Raw genomic sequence first — 25,075 nt, 5'->3', positions numbered from 1 at the left:
TGTATAAGAGGGTGGATGACTAAGGATCCACGGTTCCGATCGATCCCAGCCAACTTTGCGTTCGAATATCGATTAATAAGCGCGTTTGGTATCGAGCAATGAAACGAACGTATCAAAATGGTTCGGTCGCCCGTATCATCGCGCGTTAAATCGGCAAACGAGTTCCTCCTCGAACACGTTTCCATACCAGACAGTTAAAAAACCAACAAAAAAAAAACGGAACGACCGTTGAAAATGAATTTACCGGGAGGATCGAATCTCGCCGGTCCAAAAGCCGTCACGGTGAAACGGAAGTCGTGACTTTCTCCGTACGATACACGTAAGAAGTTATATCTTTCCATGGACGAGCTCTGTAGATCTCGCGCAGCTGCGATTTTCACTGCGCGCGGGGTCGGATCGACGATTGATCTTTACGGGATCCGCGCGATGGTTCGGTTTCTCGTAGGCGCGCTCGTTACACGCCCGTGTCCTTCTTATAAATCACGACCTTGAAATCGGCCGCGCAAGTAGACACACGTATATCCAACTTTCGCCATGTTTGAATAACAATGCGCGCTAAGTTACTAAGCGGAGACGCGTTTCTACGCTCCGTTGCGCTCCTTTCCGCGCGCCACGATCGCTCTGTTTACGAGCCTCGACGATTAACGAGCCGAGGAAACAGCAGAGACTGCGCACTTTCGGTCCAAGTTTCGTTTTGATATCATTCACGGTTTAACCCTCGAGTGGACTCTCGATCTCGACTGAATTATTCGACTCAATGTCGATCTTAACTCTCCTTCAAAGCATTTAAAAAATAACGAACTGATGGAGGATTACATACAATAGTAGTTTAAACTTGTGGACAATGATCCACTTGAGGGTTAAAAGTTGCGTTGATATTGATCACTTTTGTTCGAAAGGGATACACTTATGCAACAGATAAAAAAAGAACGCTAATCGATAACGAAGATACCACGTCGTGTGTTGAAACCATGGCTTTCCCTCCCTCCATTAATTTAGCCACAGAAACAACAAATAATAACACATTTTTATCGTCGATGTCAAATTTGTAGGATTTAACGAAAAAGAATTGTATTTGGAACAAATGTACAAATAATATAACTAAATGAACGAAATTTGAAACACAACAAACACGCAATCTTTTTACACAAATCAAAATCTCATTAATTATCCACACAAATTCAAATCACGTCTGTCTCTTTCAATCACTCGTTACTCTCTGCCCGTTGTTTCGCTGTCCCTGGTAACCCCTTCTTTTTTAACAAAACACACTCAATCCTTTTGCACATAACTTAACATTACTCCAAACTACAGCGTGACACAAACATTCAACACACATCTCCGAACCAAACTACAGCGTGACACAAACATTCAACACAAATATCCTACAAATGCTATGTGGATCCAAATTGTAAAGAAAAAAACATTTGACATTCGAGATTGAGAAGATATTATTTGTTGTCTCCGTTTATCTGTTGCATAAGAGATCCCATTTTGGGGGTTGAGATTGTAACGAGTAAAATAAAGTTTATAGATTTTTACCGATGAAGCCTGTTAATGGGTCGAATAAACAATATATATCGGGCATTTGTCTTTATGCTTATAAACGCGTACGGAGTGTGGAGAAACAAAGCTCCTGGAGGGAACAGGATCGATGATTGATACGGTTTGGTTGTCGTCAGTCGAGGTAAAAGGAAACACAGCCTGGATCGTAAGGAGGTGGGTGTACGGTTATTATAAGAGCCCGTACCGTAGTCATCAACCTTGACACGACAAGTCAGTGAAGTCCGCGTTCTAAAGACTCGCTCCAAGAGCGGTCTAATGGATTGGCAGCGAGCGTCGCGGCGTCAAGAGCGTGTTCTTTGGGTACCCTGGAGGTGGATTTTGCAGGAGGTTGGCGGCGCAGAATGGCGACAGTGAAAACGACCGGCCGCAGCCAGACGACATTCTCGATTTCAATGCCGCTCGGCCACGCTCGTATTCGATTTGTCGTAATTGCCGGTCTCGATTGCACCTTTCTTCCTTTCGATCGTGGTTCGCGGACTTCGCCGGGAACGACTCGATCGAAACCGCCCGGTAGCTGTACGCTCGCGCCCGCTCCAACACGCTCGGGCCTAAACGCTCGACAATTTGCAGTAATCGGTACATCTAACAGCCTCCCGTGCCCGTTGCGTTAAAAATAGTCGATTACGATTCAGCTTGTAATAAGCACGAGCGGAGCGTGTCTCCTATTTGTTCGACAACGATTTATCGTCGCTTTCGATCGCCGATCGATCTCTCGCCCCTGTATGTGTGTCGCGACGGACTTTCGCGACCAACGACAGCTGTCTTCCCGATCTCGATCTCGATCCTTCGCTAGCTTCTTTATTTCTCTTAAGATACCCAAATAGTCTACGTTTTCTAAAAAGTGATTTCAGGTCTGTGCTATATTCGTTTTCGAGACTAATAGATCGACGAGATACTGTAAATCGTATAGAAATTGACGCTACATGCGAGTGGAGCTCGTAAACAAGGATCGGATCGTCAACGTCGTACGTTTTTACCAGAAAATCGTTGCAGCTTATTCGAACAAAAACTGGCGCGTGCCCGAGTCCGAGTCTGTGCTTTAACTAACTCGGAGACCTAGAACTAGTGCTTCGGCGTTGGTCACATATCACAACACTCATTACGGAAAAACAGAGGCGCCCGGTTTAACCTGCCAACCCGGTTTTACTCTTCGTCACAGCGCGTGGACAATAAAAGGAAGAAACGATCGAAAAAAAGAAGGGATAGAGCCGGGAGTTTAGATTATAGCACGCTGATGTTGCGAATTAGTATCTCTTTCCACCGATAAATGTTTACATCTGATATCCTGATATTTAATATTCAAAGTTTAGTAACAGATATATTCTTATAATTTGTAATACTATCGAAACTTCCAAGACTGTTACCGAAATCCGAGTTGCAGTAAAACACGAAACATTCCCTCGTTTCAGGGGCCATTAAAAGTTTCGTAATCGTCGTCGCCCACTCGTCTCCCGAATTTCAAGTTCAAACGGTTCGTTCGTCGAACCGAATCGGGCCGATTTTTCTCGATCGACTCGCGTTCGATAACGCGCACGACTCGTTACGTAACGACGCGCGTTAGATCGAGGCCCGTTCGCCGGTCGATTTTCGAGTCGACTCTCGATAACGTCGCGAAGGATAATCCGTGTAAATACGAAAAGCAAGTAATTGCAAACAGTCTAATCTCAATGTGACTTTGGTCGCTGTCGCGATCTAACCTGCACCGACGCGTATCTTTTACAAGGATATGTGTTACGTGTTTGCCGGTGATAAGGTATTCGTCGAGGGAGACTGAGAAACCAAACAAGATGTCATGTATATGCCTAAGAATTCGCGTCACTCGCCACGTATCCCTTTCTCTATGAATCAACGGTGCTAATCGTCTGGTGTATCGCAACGCTCTCATTTCGGTCCTCTATTATTCCCTATCAATCACCTATTATTTACTGACGATTTAACAATATTTTAGAAATTAATATCGTAATGTTTGGCTTTGGATTTTGCGATCACCATCCTCGACTTTCTTTATTAGCAATTACACTTATCGTTAAATAATTATCAGGAAATTTCTCTAGAAATTTGAGAATAACTATTAGCGAGGAGATGCTTAGAATTTTGATGAATTTTCGTACAATTGTTATCTTTGTCCGCGAGCACGTACGATGATTTCTCGATGGATCGATCGTTTCCGGGATATCGAATGGCGGTTTTCGCAGCTCGTTCCTAGAGATCGTTTCGTAGCGTGGGAAAAAGAATAACGAACGGAACGAGCGCTCCGCGAAGCTAAATAACAACGCGGCACGAAACGACGTATCTGCGTCGAAGCTCTCGCGAACGTCATCGGAAGTCAAACACGTATCGGTACGTAAAAATCGGTAAGCGCGAGCAAACACTGGTTCGGTTTGCTCTTCAGGTGCCGTTCTCACATCGACCGTCGTGACGCGCCGTTTCTAATCGACACACGCGATTCCGCAAACGTACGATCCGCGAATCGATACCCCGTGCATTCCGTAGCCTCTATCTCCAGATACGGTTCTGTGTGCTCAGCCAAGGATCCAAACGAAAATTTCTTATCGATATCCGTGTACGAGCTACGCAACACCGTCTCTGCAAATTTACGCCTGGATCTTGCGCAATTTCAAAATCTTCGCGCTCGATTTTACGATCGTGATCGATTCATCGCCAATAGATAGCAAAATCACGATTCCAAATTAAGAATGTGTTCCATATTGGGGCAACTGGCCAAAAGAGCACGTTACGATCCAAGATCCATGATCGAGGGACCACAGTGAAATTAGATTTTCCCGAGGTTCCCAGCGATTGTTGTCTCGCGTCGAAAAGGTCGCAGTTTCGATTCCTCCGGCCGAAATATAAATTAGCGAGATAGGCCGTGACCGTTTCGACGTCGTGTAATAACTTTAGAGCGGCAACTTTAGCCGGATAGCTGGCTGCACTTTGCGTAACGTGCATTCATCGATCGAGGCTGTTGCAACGCGAGTTATCGAACAATCTCTAATCCGAATCACGGTTTCCACGAAAATGGCATCGATCCCGTCTGAGAGCGGAGCCCGATATTGGAAAAGATCGTCCCGGGGTCGCGGGGCTCAGGGAACGCTCACGCGGATCCTCGAGATCTCTGCACGGCTCCCTCGACGGAGATTTTCGTCTCTCGACCGCGAGAGCTCCTTTGTTCCATAAGTTACGAGCGTGCTCGGCTTGATTGCGAGTTAGAAAGTCGGCGACAGTAACGAAGAGTTCGCGCGGTGAGCGATGGGAATCGGGGCTGACTCGAAACGCTCCGAATTTCGAGGTTTTTATCAAGCAGAACGGTCGCAGAATATACTTTCTCGACCGGGTTGCAAAAAGCTGACGTTCTTGCGAAACCTCCCTCGGGTTGTTGCTTCGAAGCTTCTCAAACTGCGGATACTTTAATGGTATTACGATAAACCGAAGATATGAAACAAAGTAGACGCACGGGAGGATTTTGTAACCGGTTTTTCTGCATTTGGGACTCAAGGTTCGACGCATTCGTGCAAAAGACCGGAGGAAACGGGATCAAATTTGAACCGAACTCTGTTATGCTTGATGACGATCGGGGACAATGTGAAGAGTATCGGTGTCTTCGAAGTTTTTTGACAGGTTTTTCAGGCTCGCGAGAGCGAGATGCAGGATGCAAGAGCTGCAGGAGTCGAACTGGCATCGGTAGTGGAGCAGTATGGTATCGCGAGGGCCCTCGTGCTCTCTCCCGGCTTGGCGTTGCAGCTCCGAGCTCCGGCAGATACCAATCTTGTTTCTTGACCTATATCCGCCTTTGCATCCTTGCGCAATAGACTCGAAAGGCGTCTTCGAAAATCACCGCGAGAGTACGCGACACCCGGCCTCGTCTACCGTCTCTCCCGCTCTCGATCCGTTTGCTTTCCGTTCCCTCGTTTCATTCTAGCCGCGAATCCTTTCCAGTTCATTCTTCGATTCCTACGTTTCCTTAAATTACAGACCGACTCCAGTCTATATTTATCCGTCTATCGTTTATTTCGGGTCGATTCGCCGTCAGGAAGCGCCTCCGCGTTCCGTTCCACTCGCAAACCCAATGTAATCCTCCATTGGTTCATTATTTCTTTAAATGCTTTAACCCTTTGCACTCCGAATTATATTTCAATTTCCCAACGCATTTAAGTGTTTTATTTGAAATGTAACTAAAATATAGGGCAATTTAAACAAGCAGAGGAACAAATAAATTCAGTTAAATACTGTTTTATCCCCACTATTGTTGTATTTTCTAATTTTCAAGTGTACGATATCTATTTGATTTGGATTTGACAAAATGTCGAGTCACGCTCGACACAGGAGTGCAAAGGGTTAACCCCTTAACGCTCATGCCCGAGTCTGACTGTTTTGAAAACGATATTTATTTAATTTGATGGTTTAAGGGATGCCAATATTTGTTTTCCTTGAAATTATACGCTAGTAGATACTAATTAACAAAAATTTTTATGTAGCTTAGAAACAAGTCCAATAAAGAAAACTGATCATTCTTGGTCAATCCGAAAAATATGAGAGTAAAGGGGTTAAAGGAAAGTTGGTTTCCATTTACCACGAGAGACCATGAGATTTAAGGGTTAAATAGAAATATGTAAATACAAGATTGAATCATAGCAGGGTGAAAGGAACAAATGCGCCATTTTACAGCCTCAACTTATAATCCGACTTAAATATATGTTGAACGAGAGGATGTTGCTGGATGCAAGAAGAAGACGAGCACAGTAAGGTATTATGGGAACCGAGAAAGAGTAAAACGAGTGTTAAAAAGAAGCTCGGATATCGCACGACGTACGAGGAAAGGGAGTTTGGAATTTAGTGGTGCAACGAGGGAGTACCTGGTGATTAGTTATCGGTATGCGAGGACAGATTGGAGAGGAGTAAATTAAACGGGTAACTAGGAGACTCAGAGGCCTTGTAAACAAGGCAGCTGTGTCGAAGAATCCATCTCCGTTGCATATTCAGTCAGCCAGAACGTCGGAACGCGGGAGTAATATGATCGAATTTACAAGATCGATCAGAATAAATCCATCACGGATTTTACTGACACGCTGAAGAAACGAACATAGTCTCTAAGAAAGACTAAGACCATGAACCACTGAGAATTGTTAAACTTTAAGTAAGAGATATTGAGGTACGTGAAATCGAACAAAATGGAGGGTTTTCACGTTGCATTGGGTAACAATTTAAAACAGCGTTAACAATAGCCGGTTCTCCGGAAAAGAGCAGTGCATATCGGGTGTCTGTTCGATCGAAAGCGTACGTCTAACTTCCTCCGCGCGGTCGCGCACGACACCGACCGTGGACACGCGTTACAAGAACTTCGGTACTTTGGCTCTGCGAAGAAAAGGATTTACATGCGTTTCACGGTCCCCGGCATTGCTGACACGATTGCCACGCAGCCGAGGGACACGTAGAATGCGTGTCGGTACGCATCTTAAAAGTCAGTCGCTGCTCACCGGTCTTCCTGCACGCTGCGGTACGCTTAGCCGAAGGCTAAAGACCTTCTTCGGAACTTTTCTTCGTCCGAGAACGCCTAGCGCGAGTCCCTCGCACGCTACGTTTACACCCGATCTCTACGTTTTTTTTCCCCCCCACCCCTCCCAAGCTTCCTGGTATTTCTCGATTTTTCGACGCGTTTTGTTTCACGCGACTCGTGATCGAGCAAACGGCAAAACCGCTCGAAAACGTGAATTCTCGCATACCGTCGATCCGTGTCGGGAATGACGTATCGAGTTCCCTTTGTACGAAGATCGATCGGTGAAAAATCCGACCGCAACCATTGCGTGCGATTGTCAGAAGCGGCGAGCCAGGCCTCGATGCACGAGAAGGAGTTAAAAGTTTCACACGATCCCGAATGTACCGTTTCCGACTCCGATACACTTGTATTGACAATGACGTACAATTATAGGCGCGCGCCGTGGTAAGTATCGTTTATACGTCATATTTCGTAACGGTCTCGGAAACCGATCGGTTACTACCGACGCAACGCGATCCCGGGGCACCGCGATGCGTGCACACCGCGCCGGCAGATATAAATTTCCCTGATCTTCGGTACCGTAGGTCAACGTTCAGAGAGAATTCCAGCCGGACTCATCATCCTCTCTCTCTCTCTCTCTCTCTCTTTGCGCGCACGTGTGCGCACTCGCGGCTAAGTCCGCGCGTTTCGAATCCTCCGAGCCTCCTTCGAGGAGGTCTTCTACTGTAAAACGCGTTTTTTAATGGTCTCTTTGATATTTTTTTCATAAAGAAACTACGCAACTTCTTGCAGGGCCAACCTTAGGATAAATTTTAAGCTTCAAACAAATGTATGAAATTTCAGAGTAGCATTTCTGGCCACAGATTACATTTTCGGTAATGGATTTTTTTTCTCGAAAGTGAGTAGATTTTCGAGGGTATGTCTATTCACCAAAAATGATTGTAATTGACCCCCGCAGATAAAAATAATTTTTTTAGTACGATTTCAAATTCTTCAATTTCACCGAAAATTTCTGAACATTCACGAATTTTTTTCTCGAAAATGGTTAGGATTTCGAGGGTATGCCTATTCACCAAAGATGATTGTAATTGACCCCCGCAGCTAAAAATATTTTTTTCAGAATGATTTGAAATTTTTTAATTTCGCCAAAAATTTCTACACTTTCTCGAATTTTTTTCTCGAAAATGGTTAGGATTTCGAGGATACGTCTATTGACCAAAAATGATAGTAATTGACCCTTGCAACTAAAAATAATTTTTTCAGAACGATTTGAAATTATTTAATTTCGCCGAAAATTTCCTCACCTACCGGAATTTTTTTCTGGAAAATGGTTAGGATTACGAGGGTATGTCTATTCACCCAAAATGATTGTAATTAACTCCCGCAACTAAAAATAATTTTTTTAGAACCATTTGAAATTATTTGATTTCACCGAAAATTTCTGCACCTTCTCGAATTTTTTTCTCGAAAATGGTTAAAAATTCGAGGGTATGTCTATTGACCAAAAATGATTATAATTAACCCCCGCAGCTAAAAATAATTTTTTTAGAACGATTTGAAATTTTTGAATTTCGCCGAAAATTTCTGCCCCTATTCGAATTCTTTTCTCGAAAATGCGTCGGATTTCAAGGATATGTCTATTGACCAAAAATGATTGTAATTGCCCCCTCGAGTCGAAAACAATTTTTTTAGAACGATTTGAAATTTTTTAATTTCACCGAAAATTTCTGAACATTCACGAATTTTTTTCTCGAAAATGGTTAGGATTTCAAGGATACGTCTATTCACCAAAAATGATTGTAATTGACCCTCGCAACTAAAAATATTTTTTTCAGAATGATTTGAAATTTTTTAATTTCGCCGAAAATTTCTGCACCTACTCGAATTTTTTTCTCGAAAATGGTTAAGAATTTGAGGGTATGTCTATTCACCAAAAATTATTGTAATTGACTCCTGCAGCTAATCATAATTTTTTTAGAACAATTTGAAATTTTTTTTTTTCTCCAAAAAATTTCTCCAACTAGCCCCTATCGATTTTTCTTACAAATGTATTTATCACTTTTGATAAACCATTAAAAGCAAAGTCTCGATTTCGTGGACAATTTGAAAGGTTAAAACTGTTTAGAAACTGGAGAGCCACGCTAAAATGGAATATAAAAAATGTCTCCAGGTGTTAAGATCGTCTGTATTCGACGAAAAGCGATACGGATCGCAAAAACGAAGCTACGCGAAACGTCCGGAGGGCCGTCAGCCTTTACGTAACGCTCGGCACGAGAAAGTAGCCCAAAGTCTGCTCGCTATAAATCAACCGTTCAACAACAACGCCGATACGCCTCGATCGGAACTTTGAACTTTGATTTCGTGGGAATGAAACGTAAACAAAAGCGGCGTAGCCCGTTTTTCGGGATCGGGAAAATCCTCCCTCCGGGCGATCGATCGCCTGGCGAGTCGATCGTTCTACGATTTAAAGTTCTTAATCGAGCAACGCGTGCTTACGAATCCTGCTGATCGGTTGGGCGACTCTAAATAACGACTAACGCGTTTCTATTGTTAATTCTTTCGGTACGCCCTTGCATTATCGATAATATTGCACTCGCGATCGGTGAACTCGACAGCGTGCAAGATCTTGGCACTACTTTCTCTCCTGCATTGTTATTTGCAGAACGTTACCAAAGAATTAACCGCTTCGGGAGCCATTTTATAATCGAATCATCCACCGTACACCTTTCCCGCCAAGTCGATTTCAAACTCAAAAATGTTCAAATTAAAATAAATATTGTTGAAATGCAACGCTGATACGATCAATATAATTGATCTGCCAACCGTCGTTTTATTTTTGTTTAGCTCTTTGCTTTAAAATCCCAGAAAAATCATGCAGGTGCCTCCTCGCTTGGAATCCCCTTATCCGTGAACTCTTATCGCGTTGTCCCGTATCGCCTCTTTGGAAAATATCCAACGCAACTTTGTATGGTTCGTTGCATGTCGCGTTGAACAACCTATTCCAAAGACACGACATGTATACGACTCAATTCTCACGGCTCTAGGTCTATTTACACGCGGACAGCCTAGACCCATATATGACCCGATGTTTGTACTCGACGTTTCGAGGGCTCTTCGCAAACCTGGATCCTCGATTTTCGTCTTAGATCGTCTTTAAACAAAATTAACGCGTTCGTTAAGAAAATTAGCACGCGACTTTGCCCGTACCGTCTAATCGCGTGAATCCATACCACAAAGTCTATTAGTTTGCACCTTCATTTTCTGTCCTTACACCGTTGGTAATAATAATATTCAAAACGTATAGCTTACTGTCTTATTTCGTGGGATTATTACACATATTTAGGGCCTACAAAATTGCCCTTAACGATAGGGTCAATTGCTCTAGTATGAAATAAGTTCCATTGAAGAATATTATACATAACATTCTAATATTATACATAACAAGGTAAGTGCATCACCTTCGTGTTAGTTCGATTATTTCTTCAAATATAAATACAGTATTGCACATTACGAGCACTGTGAGCCTAATATGGAGAATGAGGACCTCAGTAAACATTCCTCAAATCGTTGTTACATTTTAAATTTGTTTGTTACCAGTCAAAAGAGCATAAAATATCCTATAAATTCATAATATTTAACATGTGTACATAAAAAAGTATTCCATATCAGAGCAACTGACCCTATTACCTTGCAGTTTACACGTCTCAGGAGATAAGGAGTACGCAAAACTAAAGTTTCTGGACTTGGAGGAGTTTCGAGGGCGATTATAATATCCACGACGAAAGGTTGGTGGTAATTAGACCGAGCTCGGTGTAAGAGAAAAATGACGGTGGATCCGCGGGGCTTACGAACCATCCGGAGGCTCGTTTCCGTGTTCCGCGGCCAGCTAGGCAGATAGGGCATGGCACGGCAGGGTAGGGCAGGCCAGGCCATCGTCGAGGAGAGAAGGGAGAAGATACGTTAAGGCGAGCCAAGGTAAAGGAAAAGAGAGTCGAGCAAGAGTCGAGAAGGAACGAAGGAAAGGAGGAAAGGAGGAAAGAAGGGACCTCTGAGGCCCGGGGCGCCGCGAGCATAACGGTACCTCGCAGAAGAGCGCAAGAGAAGCGGATAACCAACTAGCCTCCGCCCAACCGAAAACGATTCGCATCTCCACCGTCGTCTATTTTATTTCTCTTACTCGACCGACCTCTCTCTCTCCCTCTCTCTCTCGCGCTAAGACCAATTAACCGTCCGTGATGTTACGCGATGTCTGCGTTCGACTTCCTGGATGTCCCGTCGGGTCAACGAAATCGTTATCGCCGCGATTCCGAACGCATCCGAACCGCACACTCGCTGATTTCATCTTCAGAAGCTATCAAAACGAATTGGATACTGTTGGGTTGTTAGGAAAGTAATTTTCTCGTAACACACAAATATTTTAGTGAATTATACACTGGCCAGTTTGGTGTAACACCTTTTACCATCTTCCTGGTAGCAACATGGTTCCACGATCGTAAAATTTCTGATCTTTATCTACAAAAAACTGATCCAAGTGATTTGCTACCACGAAAATTCATACAGACTTCTATCTTGTGGTCTAAACGGAAGTCCGACCTCTTGAAACCCCGAATCGTATAGTATCCCAACGCGAGGAAAAATGAATATGGGACGAAGAGTGAAAACGAGATTGAAATCGCGAAACGAAAGACAGAGGAGACCGTATGAAACGTGAACGACGGATGTTGCCCCATTGGTTTTGTCGCGAACGAGCAGCCTTCGAGGCTTTCAGACAGGAGAGGTCAATTTTTCGCAGTGGTCGAGGTGCCAAGAGACGCTCGAGAATCGAGCCATTAAAATCCATCTCATTAGTATGAAAAGCGCAAAGTCGCTTCACAGTTATTACAGCAGATACACCGATGCTTTACAATCCGTCCTCGGTGTTAGCTCGTAATGCTAATGTGTTATACAGCCGAGACTTCCGTGCTGGCTACAAAGCGCTTCTCCGTGGACATTAAGTATGCGATGCCACGAGGTTGCCTCCTATGAGGTCTTCGGTTGCTCCGTACTTACGTACAACACCTTTATCGAGCCCCGTTTCGCTTCGTTTTTACGACTCCGTTCCCCTCCCCCTTTTCCACCCCACCCTTAATTTACTCTGTTTACAATCAATTATTTCGCCGATAACGATCGCGACCTTGCCTCCCTCTCGACGATAAACTCACCGACGAACGCGATATTGCCTGAGAATTTATCGTTTGCCTCGGAATCGCGATCCCGCGTGCTATCCACGCTTTTCGTCCACCGATTTCCACCTGTTTCAAGACCTATAATAATAACGAATCTAAAAATTTTTTAAACAACGAACAATCTTTCCGATCGAATCAAAATTCAGTTTACAGCCCGCTGAAACCTCGCTGGTCGCGCGAACATATTTTTTTTTTAGCGATTCGAGGCACTTGCGATTCGAGGAAGACGGTTTATTAGGCGGAGGAAATTAAAGCCAATTCGATATCGCGTGAGGATTAGAGCGTACGAGCAAAGTAACGAAAGTAATTCGCGTTTAATTCATTGTTCCTAGACGAGGGGTAATTTATGACCGGTTCTCATAGTGTATTAAGGTATTCGCAGATTACACCTACACCTGGACGCGCGGATGGAGGTCAGTACACAATAAACCTGCCCGAGTAATTTCCTGTCCGAGCGACAGAGTCTCATTAGGCGGAAAGCATTGTCGGTTCTTTTTGCGTTGCTCTTTTTAAAACTCTCTACCCTACGTTTTCGTGCCTCTCTGGTACGACGATTCCTGGTATCGCGGGAAACTTTGTAAAAGAGATATTTTTAACGCTTTTGCGCGTTAGAGTTTGGAGGAAAGACGATCGTCGTACCGAGAGAAGTTCGTTTGCATCGTAGCGGCGCGAAAGAATAATCGTATATTCTAATTTGCGCGCAAGCGTTTGGAGGGACGGGCGAGCCAGGAACCGTTTCGCGCAGCTTCTAAAGACTGAATGGCAAGAGCGTATGTCGAACGAGTAACGGTGCCCAGAGTTTATATTCCTTTTCCACGTGGTCGACGGTGGCCGACAACTCCAGAGCGTCTTTATCCTCTCGTAACTCCTCGGCGTAGAAAACTATCCGGCACCGCGGCGCGACTCGCCGCGTTTAATACTGCTCCCAGCTAGGCGAGTACGCTCCTAAGCCAGCCGGCCTAGCAGCGTCTGCTCGATCGACCTTTTGCCCCCTCGGTCCTCTCGACTGGAACGCGTTTCCTACGCGGAAATCGCCGCTGCCTTCCACCGTACGACGCGACGGACTTCCACGCGGATTAAGTAATCCCTACAGCCTCCTTTCCCGTCTGACGTTTGCCCCAAAGCTGTGAAAAAATTCGTCAAACCTCCGCGAAACGAAGATTCCAATTTCAGACGATTTATAGCTCGCTCCATATTGCCCTATAATATACAGGATGTAAACGATAACTTTGGCAAAAATCATAGGGTAAGTAAAGGCCCCATAGGCAAGTATGCAATCTTTAACTTCGGTCTTTAGCGCCTGATGGATAGAAAACCCATCGTACTGGAAACTGTTTCTTTTGAGGTGACAAATATGACAAACATTGAAAGTTTTACGATGAACAACGTAAACATTGATTAATAATTACTTTATAGATAATAAGTATATCATATTATCTATATAAATTTATTAATTTAATATCTATAGTTATTTATAAATATATATCTAGAGTTTGATAATATATAAATATCTATGATTTTATACAATCAATAGATTATATATTAATCTACAAATCATAATTTAATAGTAATAAATTCATAATTTAATAATAATAAATTTAATATTTAATAATAATAAATTTAATATTTATATATTAATAAATATTTACATAAAATATAATTATTTTATTTAATGAAATCATGGTCAAGAAACAATAAACTAAAAAAAGTTTGCCTGCCCATCAGGCGCGAAAGACCAAAATTAAAGATCGCCGTAATTCTTTGCTGGTGCATTTCCGGACACGGGTTCCCATGCTCAAAGTACTTGCCTATGGGACCTCTACTTACCCTATGATTTTTGCCAAAGTTATCGTTTACACCCTGTATAAACCTCTTAAAATGGAAAGTCGCAAGAAACGAACTTGAATCGCCGGTAACGCGCGTTAACTTTCGATCAACGTAAGCGTCGTTAATTCACGGGTCGTTACCCGACGAGTTTAACGAAGACGCGGACAGGCGCGCGTTTGCAAGAATTTTGAATGCACTTTCGACGAACGATCGATTATTCGTTCGAAAAATGCGCCCGCGATTCGTTCTGCGAAGGCGGTGAGGCTCGTTCGAGTTGATTTCGTCTTTAATTTGATCGTAGATCGTCGATCTGAAACGCACGGTTACGGTACGCATCGCGGAGTATGTTGGACGCAATCTTAGAATCGCAATCATCGAAAGTCGACAAGAACTCTTCCCGGGTGCTTAATATTTCACGAGATGTATATAAGCGCGGTTTTGCCACGGTCCCATTTAATCCCCGGAGTCGAAAGAATTCGTTAATTGAAGTGGAGCCTCTTATAGATAAAAGGCGATAAAAATCTCTCGATTGCATTCGCAATTACCGTCGAGAAATATGAACCGTACCGACGATAAGTGTCTTCGTGCCGACGCTTTCGTTATCTGCGTCGTTAAAACGAGAAATACGCGTCGTTTTGATTACCGTTTCCTCGATTCGCGTTCAACGAATGGTCGACTTTCGGGATACACGGCGTAATCGACGGGTCAACGATTCCGTAAAAGAAATTTCCCCAATTACTGGTAGTTTAATGCCCTCTCTCCCCACCCTTCCGACATTTTTTCTCCCCGATTGTTCCCAGCGTTACGGATATACCCTTTACGCACAAATATGCCCGCGTATATTCGAAACGTAATCGCTGGGTGCGTTCGGGCTTTTCACGCTTCGCGACGCGCATCATATCTGTTTCCTGGCGATCGTGACCCGTGACTCCTAACCGAAACGATGCTCGAACGATTGCCCACGAGGGTCGAAAATATGCTCCAGGATTTGTCACGGGACCCGATCGATACCAAACAAAGACACGTTAATCTATATAATATAAAATTAAAGGCCTGACTCACTAAGCCCGTGGACATAAAAAGCTGAAGTTTTGCACAGAGGTTTCATTTATGATGTGTACAAGGAATACGAAAGGATATTCCGAAATTCAACTCTCTAAGGGGTTGGAAAGGGGTTGCAACGTTTGCACGAGGAGTATTTTATTTGTGGTAGGATTTGCTTCAAATTTGGTCTTAATGCTCTTTGATATAATTAATCGAACACCTGTTTCAGCATTTTAAGAAATTCTACCCCTAGAGGAGTGAAAGAGGGTTGCAACGTTTGTATGAGGAATACTTTATTTGTGGTTGGATTTGCTTCAAATTTGGTCTTAATGCTCTTTGATATAATTAATCAAACACCTGTTTCGGCATTTTAAGAAATTCTACCCCTAGAGGGGTGAGAGGGGGTTGCAACGTTTGTATGAGGAATACTTTATTTGTGGTTGAATTCACTTGAAACTTGGTCTTAATGCTCTTTGACATAATTGATGAAACACCTGTTTCGGCATTTTAAGAAATTCTACCCCTAGAGGAGTGAAAGAGGGTTGCAATCTTTGTATGAGGAATACTTTATTTGTGGTTGGATTTGCTTCAAATTTGGTCTTAATGCTCTTTGATATAATTAATCAAACACCTGTTTCGGCATTTTAAGAAATTCTACCCCTAGAGGGGTGAGAGGGGGTTGCAACGTTTGTATGAGGAATACTTTATTTGTGGTTGAATTCACTTGAAACTTGGTCTTAATGCTCTTTGACATAATTGATGAAACACCTGTTTCGGCATTTTAAGAAATTCTACCCCTAGAGGAGTGAAAGAGGGTTGCAATCTTTGTATGAGGAATACTTTATTTGTGGTAGGATTTGCTTCAAATTTGGTCTTAATGCTCTTTGATATAATTAATCAAACACCTATTACGGTTTTTTACAAAATTCAACCTCTGAAGGGGTGAAAAGGGGTTGCAACGTTTGGTCCGAACGTTCGTATTAAAGTTGCCTTATTTCCGTAAATGAATCTAGAAACTTCAGATTTAACATGCAAGTACGTAATTATTATCGTATCACCAAACCGTTGCAATGGTGCAAATACGCCTAAATATTAATTACGAAAATGGTATCAATTTTGAAATGTAAGATGGCGACATGGAATAAAATTAAAACTCTATAGAGGTGAATGGGGGCTTAAAAGGTTTTATGGAGAAACAATATCACAATAATGAGCGCTCGAGTTCCAAAATTAAAAATCGTTGGCTTCTTTGATACTACAATAACGTTGATAGAGCTGTATTATCTGACTCTCTGATGCCTCAACGTGTGCTCGTGTTGTTTACAGTTCTTGACGAGTGATAATCGAGAAAATCCAAAGCGATGGGGCACGAAAATCGAGCACAGGGAACACGGACGTACCTAACCCAAGCGCATCGTGCGCGCGTTCGAATCTATTATGGCAATCCGTGAACAATAACTCTTCCTCCACTCTCGGCATTTAATGGCCGTCCATCTATTTAACGTGAAGGAAGAGGAAGTGGCTGATGGGTAGATAGGTCGAGCGTTTTGTAACTAATTTCGCGAGTAAATTGTCCGTAACATTGGTTCGGTGCAGTACGACCAAACGTAACGACAACGAAACGGGGTTGCACGAGCAAACGCGCGAATCCCCTGGCCACGAGCCACAGAAAAATTAGCCTCGCGATCAGCCGGATAACAAAAACCTTCCACGCCTTTCGTAACCGAGATCAGGAATGTTTAATAACCTAATTGACACGGATATACATCGTTCGAAATATTGACCGGAAGTTCCACGTAAAACTAAATTTAAGAGCACCTATGTTCGCCCGATTATGCAAGCTCGCCTGCGTTTGATCGCCCAACAGGGCCATGTGCTCGTACAACGCGTCCAATGCGTGCAACGCGAGTAACTGCACACCCACCCACTGTCTCGCGATTCGTCGTGAGTCATAGCAAACGCCGCGACGCTCTAATGCGCGGAATAACACGGATCGCTGGATCCTCGAATCTTCCCTCGACGCTCTAACGGCCATTGTCACGTATACGTAACTTATTAACCCTGTACAAGACTCGTTATAAGTTCTTGATGTTAAGTTTCATCAAGCCTTGTATATTCACGAGGTACTCGTAAAACAAATCTATTCTTTCCAGTGGCCATTGTAGGAACAAATGTAAACAAAATTAAATACTATACGGGTAGGTTACACTTATCGAGTTGAAATTGGAGAAGCTGTCTTTTGTCGTTTCGTTCACTAATCTCGGTTCAATTATGTTAACACTAGATTTGACGGATGTCTGGTTCCATATTTAAAATTGCAGAACGCGTAAATATTATTTTTTAACAACCTATGTTGAGTTTGATCGATGCAATGCCACGAATACATATTCTATTTAAAAGAAAAATCGTATTTTAAGGTATCAATAAATATACGTGTGATCAATGCCCGTAGATCTAGCGTTAATAGCATCTGTCGTCCGCGATTTTTCATGGCTGCGAAGGGATGAAATATTTTTATATGTTTCTATACTTCGTACGAACTGAATAGAGTTGAATAAAATGAGAAAAGACGATGTAGGCACCCCAGGCGTACCGCGATCGGAAAATACGAGGTTAATAGTCGGTTGGGTGGCGGTAACGTAAACCGCGTGAGAGAGTTTCCCTCCGTGCAAACAAGATCGTCCTCGTATTTTAGCCAGACGAGCCGATCTCGGAGCCCAATGTTAATTGCGTTTGTTCTCCGTACGAACGTCCGAGCGAAATAATCGGTGGAACGGTAATCATACGCAGAACTGAAACGAAGGGCGGTGAACCGTGGAAATGGTTCGTCCGGTGGTTGCCGGGATGCCCTTTCTACCTGGCCACGATAATCGTGGATTTCCGTCCGCTTATTATCTTACGCGCGTCACAATGCGTTTAGATTGCGTCCAGGTAACGGGTAATTAGTGATCTGGTGCCATTATTTGTATCTGGTACTCATTGTACCTCGCGACGCGTCTTGAAATTTTCGTAATCGCGAATAGTAAAAATACTTTCCCGTCGAATTTGCGTAAGATCGATTTCTTGTAGTCGGCAAAAAGCGTTGTAAAAGTCCATGGTACCGCGCCCAGAGAACCAGGAACTCGAGATTAACGATTGGATGATCTTACGATCGCAAATCTAATAACGTCGACGTCCAAAGTTATTGAATTTTCGAGCAGTGTTTGCGCGAACTTCAATTAACGGTTGGTATCGATAACGGTATCAAAAAACTGGTTTCTTATTAGAGGCCACCATACGATATATCCATGGTCGCGATCGTAGAAAAAACCTACGGTGACGCGTGCTCGAAAGTCGATCCGCAAAAACGGACTCGACGATCGTTCTATATCGATAAGATTGAAGGTGGGGGGAAGGGAGAAAAAGAAGCTTTCGAATTTCAATTAGATTCGCTATCGAATACCGATCGACCCGACCGCGAAGAAGAACGCGTTAACGATTCCACGCAAAATTAATCGCTCGATCATCGGCTACCGGCTTATTATCGGGTCGTACGTCTTCAATTTCGTAATAAACTTCTTTTCTCACAAATTAATCCCTTTACCGATCGCGCGCGGTATAAATTAATCCTTTTTAGATCAAACTCGCCCTTCGAAATGATAAAATGATCTAAGAAACCTTGCCGTGGACGCGATTGCTTCCTACATAAAAAGTTTATGTAGGTTTCAAGTTATTCACATATATTCTCTATCCTTCACATAGGAAGCGATCGAGGCTTGCTCAAAATGGCTACCTTCGGGGCTGGATGCAACGGGGTTTCCCAATCTTTCAGAAGTTCCATCGTTGACGAAACGTTTCAACACTGGCATTGAGCATGGAATAAACAAACGCTCTCAAACGTCTTTAAACGTTAGAATTCAGCGAGTCTAACAACAAGCAGGAGCAACAGGTTCTGTCCTATTAAGAAATCGTTCGTGAATTATTTGGTTACTTAAAACATGGCGTAAACCAGAGTAGTTTGCATCGAACAACAGCTCGGTAGACTGACACAAGATTTACGATTTACGATTTACGTCAACGACACGTCGCCTTGTACTACATTTTTCTTAACCGATCAGGTATTTGACGGACTAATTGTCGTTTTCCTCGATAGCCAAACGTGTTTTCCGAACGGAGGATCTCGTTTCCCGGATTATGCAAGGCTTCTCGGTGTTTACGCGCGTAAAACGGAGAACAGCGAACGGATCCATAGATCCCCCATCGTTCGCGGTGGATTCCGATTTGTTGGAAAGCCACGGAGACAATATTCCACGAATACGCGATCGAGTGTGGGTGGGCACACACTCCGAGCCGGAGACAACGGTGCACGCGTGCGCGTCGTCCAAGTTCCTCCGTAAGGTGGAAAGGCGTGCGACGCGTGTCCCAGACGGACGGCGTATCAAAGGATATTTGCCCTGTCAACAACGCGGCTTTATGTGGAAACGCCGCTAAGTCTAGAAAGGGGAGAACGGCCGCACGGACCGAGATAATAGTAATGGGCATTATTACTTCGCTCTATTATTTTACGATCTAACGCTTCCCCGGAATCGATACGATATCTCGCTGTCTTTTTCCACGTGAACAATTGCATGTCCGCCGTACCAACGCGTGTGCCTCCGCCATGACAGTTGACGTCGCGGACCAACTCTAACGCGTCAATTTAAAAAATAGTGAACACTCGGTGACAGATATTTGCACGCATTATCTTCGTCTACAATTTACGCGAGTAAAAACACGGGAAAACTTGCGAAACAGCCAGCGAATAAAATTTAAGTAACTCACTGGCGGTGTTTATGTGATCCAAACGGGGCTAAGCGTATCAGCAGACCATATCATTATTATTTAGATCTCTGTTTTGTTAACTTTTAACAGAATTTTATAATCGAATGGCTCGGTGTACACACGCGTTAGTTTTCAATCGTAAGGATCCTCCGAATCGTGACCAACGTGGGTAATTTCCCGAATGCCTAATATTTAGAATTCGACCGCGTGCTGTGTAAATTTACTTGCGCGTCACGTAGGGCACGTGTCATAGGTCCGCCACCCCTGCATCAAACAAACACGCAACACAGTTCTTCGGGTACGTTTCCATATCTTTGAGAAACTGTCATTGCAAACGATGCAGACTGCAAGTTTACGAGCACTCGATGTTCCGTTGAGCTAAACTTATGACGCGACAACGTACGAACGGGTAATCGTTTTGCCCGTCGGCCAACGTTCGAGCCAGGTAATAGGAAGACCGCGATTAATGACTGTTTCCACGGTGAAATCATGCAGTGTCGCGGAATCGAACGATACACCGTAAGATCGTAAGACGGTGTTAGGTCATCGCGTAACGAGACTTTTTCCAAACACTCTGCAATAACGCGACGAACGAGGAAACGATGTAAGTACCTATTTATAAATCCGTTAGAGAATAATAACAGCGCGAATAGCTCCGGATCAACCCTCGACCAGCAGACTCAGGGTCGTGAAATTTTGGGTTTCCAACAGCTAGCTTGCAAAGGTAACAATTCAATTGGATCTTAGGCTAGTGCAAGTACAACCAAATGCGATAGGAACATTATGACTTTCTCAGTCGGTTCAGGGACGCTCTTCATGTTTTTGCTGCCAGACATCGTATCGTTGGCGTTTTCGCGTAGGGGGAACAAGTCACGTTACTCTTGACCCTTTGACTACTAGAATAACGGCCATTTTTCGCACACACGAAATAAAAATTTAATAGCAGACGAATGCTCACCTGCATCTGCAGCCAAGAGTAATCGATGTAGGTAGTGGTAGTGGCGGTGACAGCCCCGGCGACGCTGGAAGCGGATGAGATCTGCTGCCAGTTGTCCTGGCCGGTACAGCCGAGTACCGGCAATCCGTCGGGCTGACCCCGATCCGGCACTATCTGATCGGCATACTGATAGGGTGGCTGAATCGTCGGTTGTCCGCCGGAAGGCAAACTCGCTGGATGAGGGTGCTGGGCCCCCGAGCCGGCACTGGCGGGCAAGCAGCACACGCTCACGTCCATCCGTGGTGGCGGAGAGTCGTAGAAACGTTGCTGCTCCGGCTCTGGCTGCTCCCAAATCGACCTCCCAAGGGTTAACCCCCGCGGAACCATCCAATCTGCGACCGACACCCCCTTCGTGTACCTGTCACTCGGAATACGAGAACACCGATTTCGCCCACCGGGCCTTAACGACGATACTCTAGCCTCTTCTTCTTCCTCTTCTTACACCCCTCTTCGTCGATCCTTCCCAACGATCTATTCTCTCTCAGAGTCGACGCTATCGTCCGTAACCGTTTGAATTTCTAGATCGCGATTCCCAAAGACTCGGGCGTCGCTCTTTGGACTCTGTTCCGATCTCTCGACGAAATCCTGAATGATTTACCGCGATCATGCTCCGCGGTTTTCAAACTCGCCGTTCAGACGTATCGTTTGCCATCAACGAAACGCGAGACCATCTTTCACTTTTTTCTTTTTTTTTAGTACCTGTACGCCAATACCATCGCACTTCTCTCTTCCACCTTTCGACTTCGCGAGAACGAAAGAGATACGGGGGGTGGGGAGGACGAGCTTCTATTTTATCCGAAAACGGGAAACGGAAGTGCACACCGAGGGCAGCGAGTCGTCGGTTCGCGCGCCACGACCGAATTCCATGTTCCCGGGGCAACCGATTCCTCGCATAACTATGGGACCCGGTACGTTCCGCCTTAGAGGACGCGGCAGCCTTTGCGACGCTTCGTCCTGTTCTCCAGGACCAACTGGCCGAATCGATCCTCCCCGTTTTCGTTGGCTCTCATGCTTCCGGGCGAGGTACGGGCACACAGATGACGCGGTTGACCTGCCGCTGTCGATGCGACGCCAGGGTACAGCGGCAGGTTTCGCGACGACAGCCAGACATGGAACGTGATCGCGATCCAAACCGGGATTCACCGACGGCGAGCGTTCCTCCGGTTCCGCGGCGACACTTTGACGAGTTTCACACAATAGAAAATCGATAACAAGAGGGAACGAGGAACGGATTCGTCGTCAACGTCTGGTGTAGTCGCACTGATCGGCGATCGGAGTCCAGGCGGTTCGGTTCGTAAAATCACTGGCCGCGCGAAGAGGCACGGGACGATCGGTCGCGGCCAATCGACGAAAACTCCGATACGGTCGCGCCTTATCGCGAGCACCGTCGACGCATGACAACCGGACACTCTTAGCGGCGATACGCGAAACGCGCAGGAGGAAGAGGAAGAGGTGGAGAACGCGCCAGCTTGGAAGAGGGAGGACGAAGAGCAGGAGGTGGAGACGGTGGTGACGGTGGAGGTGGAGCCGTGGACGGAGACACCGAAAGTGGAGAAGCACGGAGCGGACGCGAAAAGGGTGGCTTTCGTACGAAAATACGGGCGGTAAACTTGTAAACTGTACGGGTATGAGACACGCATGGGATGGTAGTCGTCGGCTGAGCGCGAACAATGTTCTCGTCGGTGACAGCGCGCGCTCCCGTTAACGCGTCGTCGTTCTCCGTCTCTCTTTCCCGCCCGAGCAAACTCAACGGAGGCCGGGGAGGTGGAGAAGAAGAGAACGCGCGAAATAGCGAAGAGTAGTAGGAGTCGCGGGGGAGGCGAATAAGTATCGGGGGAGTAGATACGGTCGAGAGTGCCGACGGAGAACCAGCAACGGCGACAACGTCTGCGGCGGTAGCGACGGTGGTGGTGGTAGCGGTGGCGATGGTGGTGGTGACGACGACGCCGACGACGAAGGTGACGGCGCCGGTGGTGGTGGTTAGAACGTACGGTGGTAGGGTGGAGAAAAAGGTGGTAGTAGTGGTAAAAGGCGAGGGTGGCGAACGCAACTGGTGCTCGTGACGCGATCTAGTGCACCCGGTGTCGCGTACGCGCATGCGTGAACGCGTGTCGTCAAGGCAACGGTTCCGGAGTAACTGCCCGGTGAACGCAGCCCTCCACGGGACCGTACTCTTTTCGCTTCCTCGCTCCCTCTGTCTCTCTTACGCTATGCTCGCGTCTACTTCTGCCTTGTGCTTCTGGCTGGCTCACGCCCCGGGCGCGACCGATCCGAGCGGTCTAGGCGGCCATCAAGCACGCCCCCGTCTCGTCGCTTGCCCGTCTCTTTCACTCTCTACCCCTCTAACGCCCTCCCTGCTTCACCCGACATCTCCTCCTCCGCCTCCTTCTCTTTTCCACCTTCTGCCATTTCCTCCGCGATCCTCTCTCTCTCTCTCTCTCTCTCTCCTCGTATCGTTCTCCTTGTCTCCTCCGCGTCCTGATATCACGCTTTCTCTCTCGTCCCTCCGACGCCGCCAAGCTCTTTTCCTCTTTTCATCTCGCGCGCGCGCGCGTTCCCTCTCCTCTTCCGCGCTTTCGCTTCCTCCTCGTCCCTCCTCAAGGATCCGTTCACGATCTCAGTCTCCCTCCAGAGTACGATTATCGCCGAGAGCTATCGAGGGACTCCTACCACCGACGACTTTGGCACACTTCTCCTCGATCGTTGCTTCTCCTCTGCTTCTTTTTTCCTTACCTCTCGACACGATGTCGGGACGTGTCGTGCCTCAACCCCTTGGGTACTCTTTGCTGGAATTTAACGAACACCGACGTCCCAGCAAAGAGACGGCTCCCTTCTTTCCAATTTTCCTACTATTCGAACCGAAGATCGAAAACAATTAACCGTGGTTAACGTACCAATGCAATTTATTAATGAACAATGAAATAATTATAATATAAACCTATAATGCGCTGCCAGTTGTATTATCTTCTTCGTCGTTATCCATTTTCTTCAAGTCTTTCACAATTGACGTAGGAGAACCGATACTGAAATCACAAACAAAATTAATATTATCGTGAAAACTATTTTCCCAATAATATTCACAATAATTCAGATATACAACAGTTTAAAAGTTATTTTCAAAACCTTTCCAATCTCCTGATTCAAACCCTCCGTGCACCTCCGACGAGCTCGTTCCAACGCGATAAGGGAGGTTCCATTCTCCGCCATTCTATTATCGTTGCCACGGTGCATCGAAGGCTACTGGCAAAGAAAAAAAGAGTACATTAGTAAAGACAATACTGAAGTACAGTCATAATGGTGGATCGGTGATGACATGGGGTTGTACGACAGCAAACGGTCGCTGCGCCCTCGACTTTTGGCGGACCATTTGCAATTCGTGAATTTGAAAGTTTTACCGAATTACCGGTAAACACGACGGCCATCGAACCCGATTTCGCGTTCGATCGATCCTCCTCCGCGCCCGAAACACGCAACTACGCGCGACAGAGAGAGATCCTCCTGTTCTATCGAGTCCCGTTCTGCAACCGCGAGCCTCCGTCTCCGTCTTGTTCGCGAGATTTTCTTCTCCCGATCTTCCTCTTGGACAACGGGAACGGCCATAGCTATTCCGCCAACGCTCGTCTGACGTCACCCTACTACGACTAACGTCTCGTCTCTCGTTCCGCTCGCTATCACCCGCGCGGCGATCACTTTTTGCCGTCGATCGCTAAACATTCTGCGGCCGCGGTATCCGCGCGTTTTGGACCGGATAACAAATCGATCTGAAAAAAATGAACGAATAAACCACCGTTAACGCGTCGATTGCTACGGAGGTGGTCGATTACGACAAACAGAACCTTCGTGCTTGCCAGTTTTTTAACAAGTGCTCCATTCGATTGTCGAACAATTCTGTTCGTTGTAATTTGGAAAAATGTCGATATCCCTAGACAGGAAAACAAGCAAAAATAAAAGGTTACCGATATATCTTTGTTTTTTTTTATTTCGTTTTTTTTCGAAACGTTGATGGGATGAACGAAGCTTGATTCCGGTCGAATTCAGAGTGCATACAACGAATCCACGACGTGTACGTGTGTAATGTATGCGGCAACAAGCATCTCGAATCTCTCCCCTCCCACGGAGCCA

General features: G+C 45.3%; 1 protein-coding gene across 2 annotated transcripts in view; it reads right to left on the bottom strand.

Annotated features, from left to right (window-relative positions):
- The window catches only part of LOC122395007 (Krueppel-like factor 8), a 65,540-nt gene extending 43,206 nt beyond the window's left edge, over window positions 1–22,334 (bottom strand). For both annotated transcript variants that reach the window (XM_043392276.1, XM_043392277.1), the window contains exon 1: window positions 20,915–22,334. In XM_043392276.1, the coding sequence (XP_043248211.1) occupies window positions 20,915–21,280 (366 nt within the window). In that variant the 5' untranslated portion in view covers window positions 21,281–22,334. The remainder of the gene's footprint in view (window positions 1–20,914) is intronic.
- Window positions 22,335–25,075: the final 2,741 nt, after the last annotated feature.

The sequence above is a fragment of the Colletes gigas genome, unplaced genomic scaffold, assembly GCF_013123115.1.
Source record: "Colletes gigas isolate AHSC1104 unplaced genomic scaffold, ASM1312311v1 Colletes_gigas_Sc00005, whole genome shotgun sequence".
Lineage (NCBI taxonomy): Eukaryota > Metazoa > Arthropoda > Insecta > Hymenoptera > Colletidae > Colletes > Colletes gigas.
The sequence above is the reverse complement of the archived record's forward strand: the minus strand, read 5'-3'. Positions and strand labels throughout refer to the sequence as shown.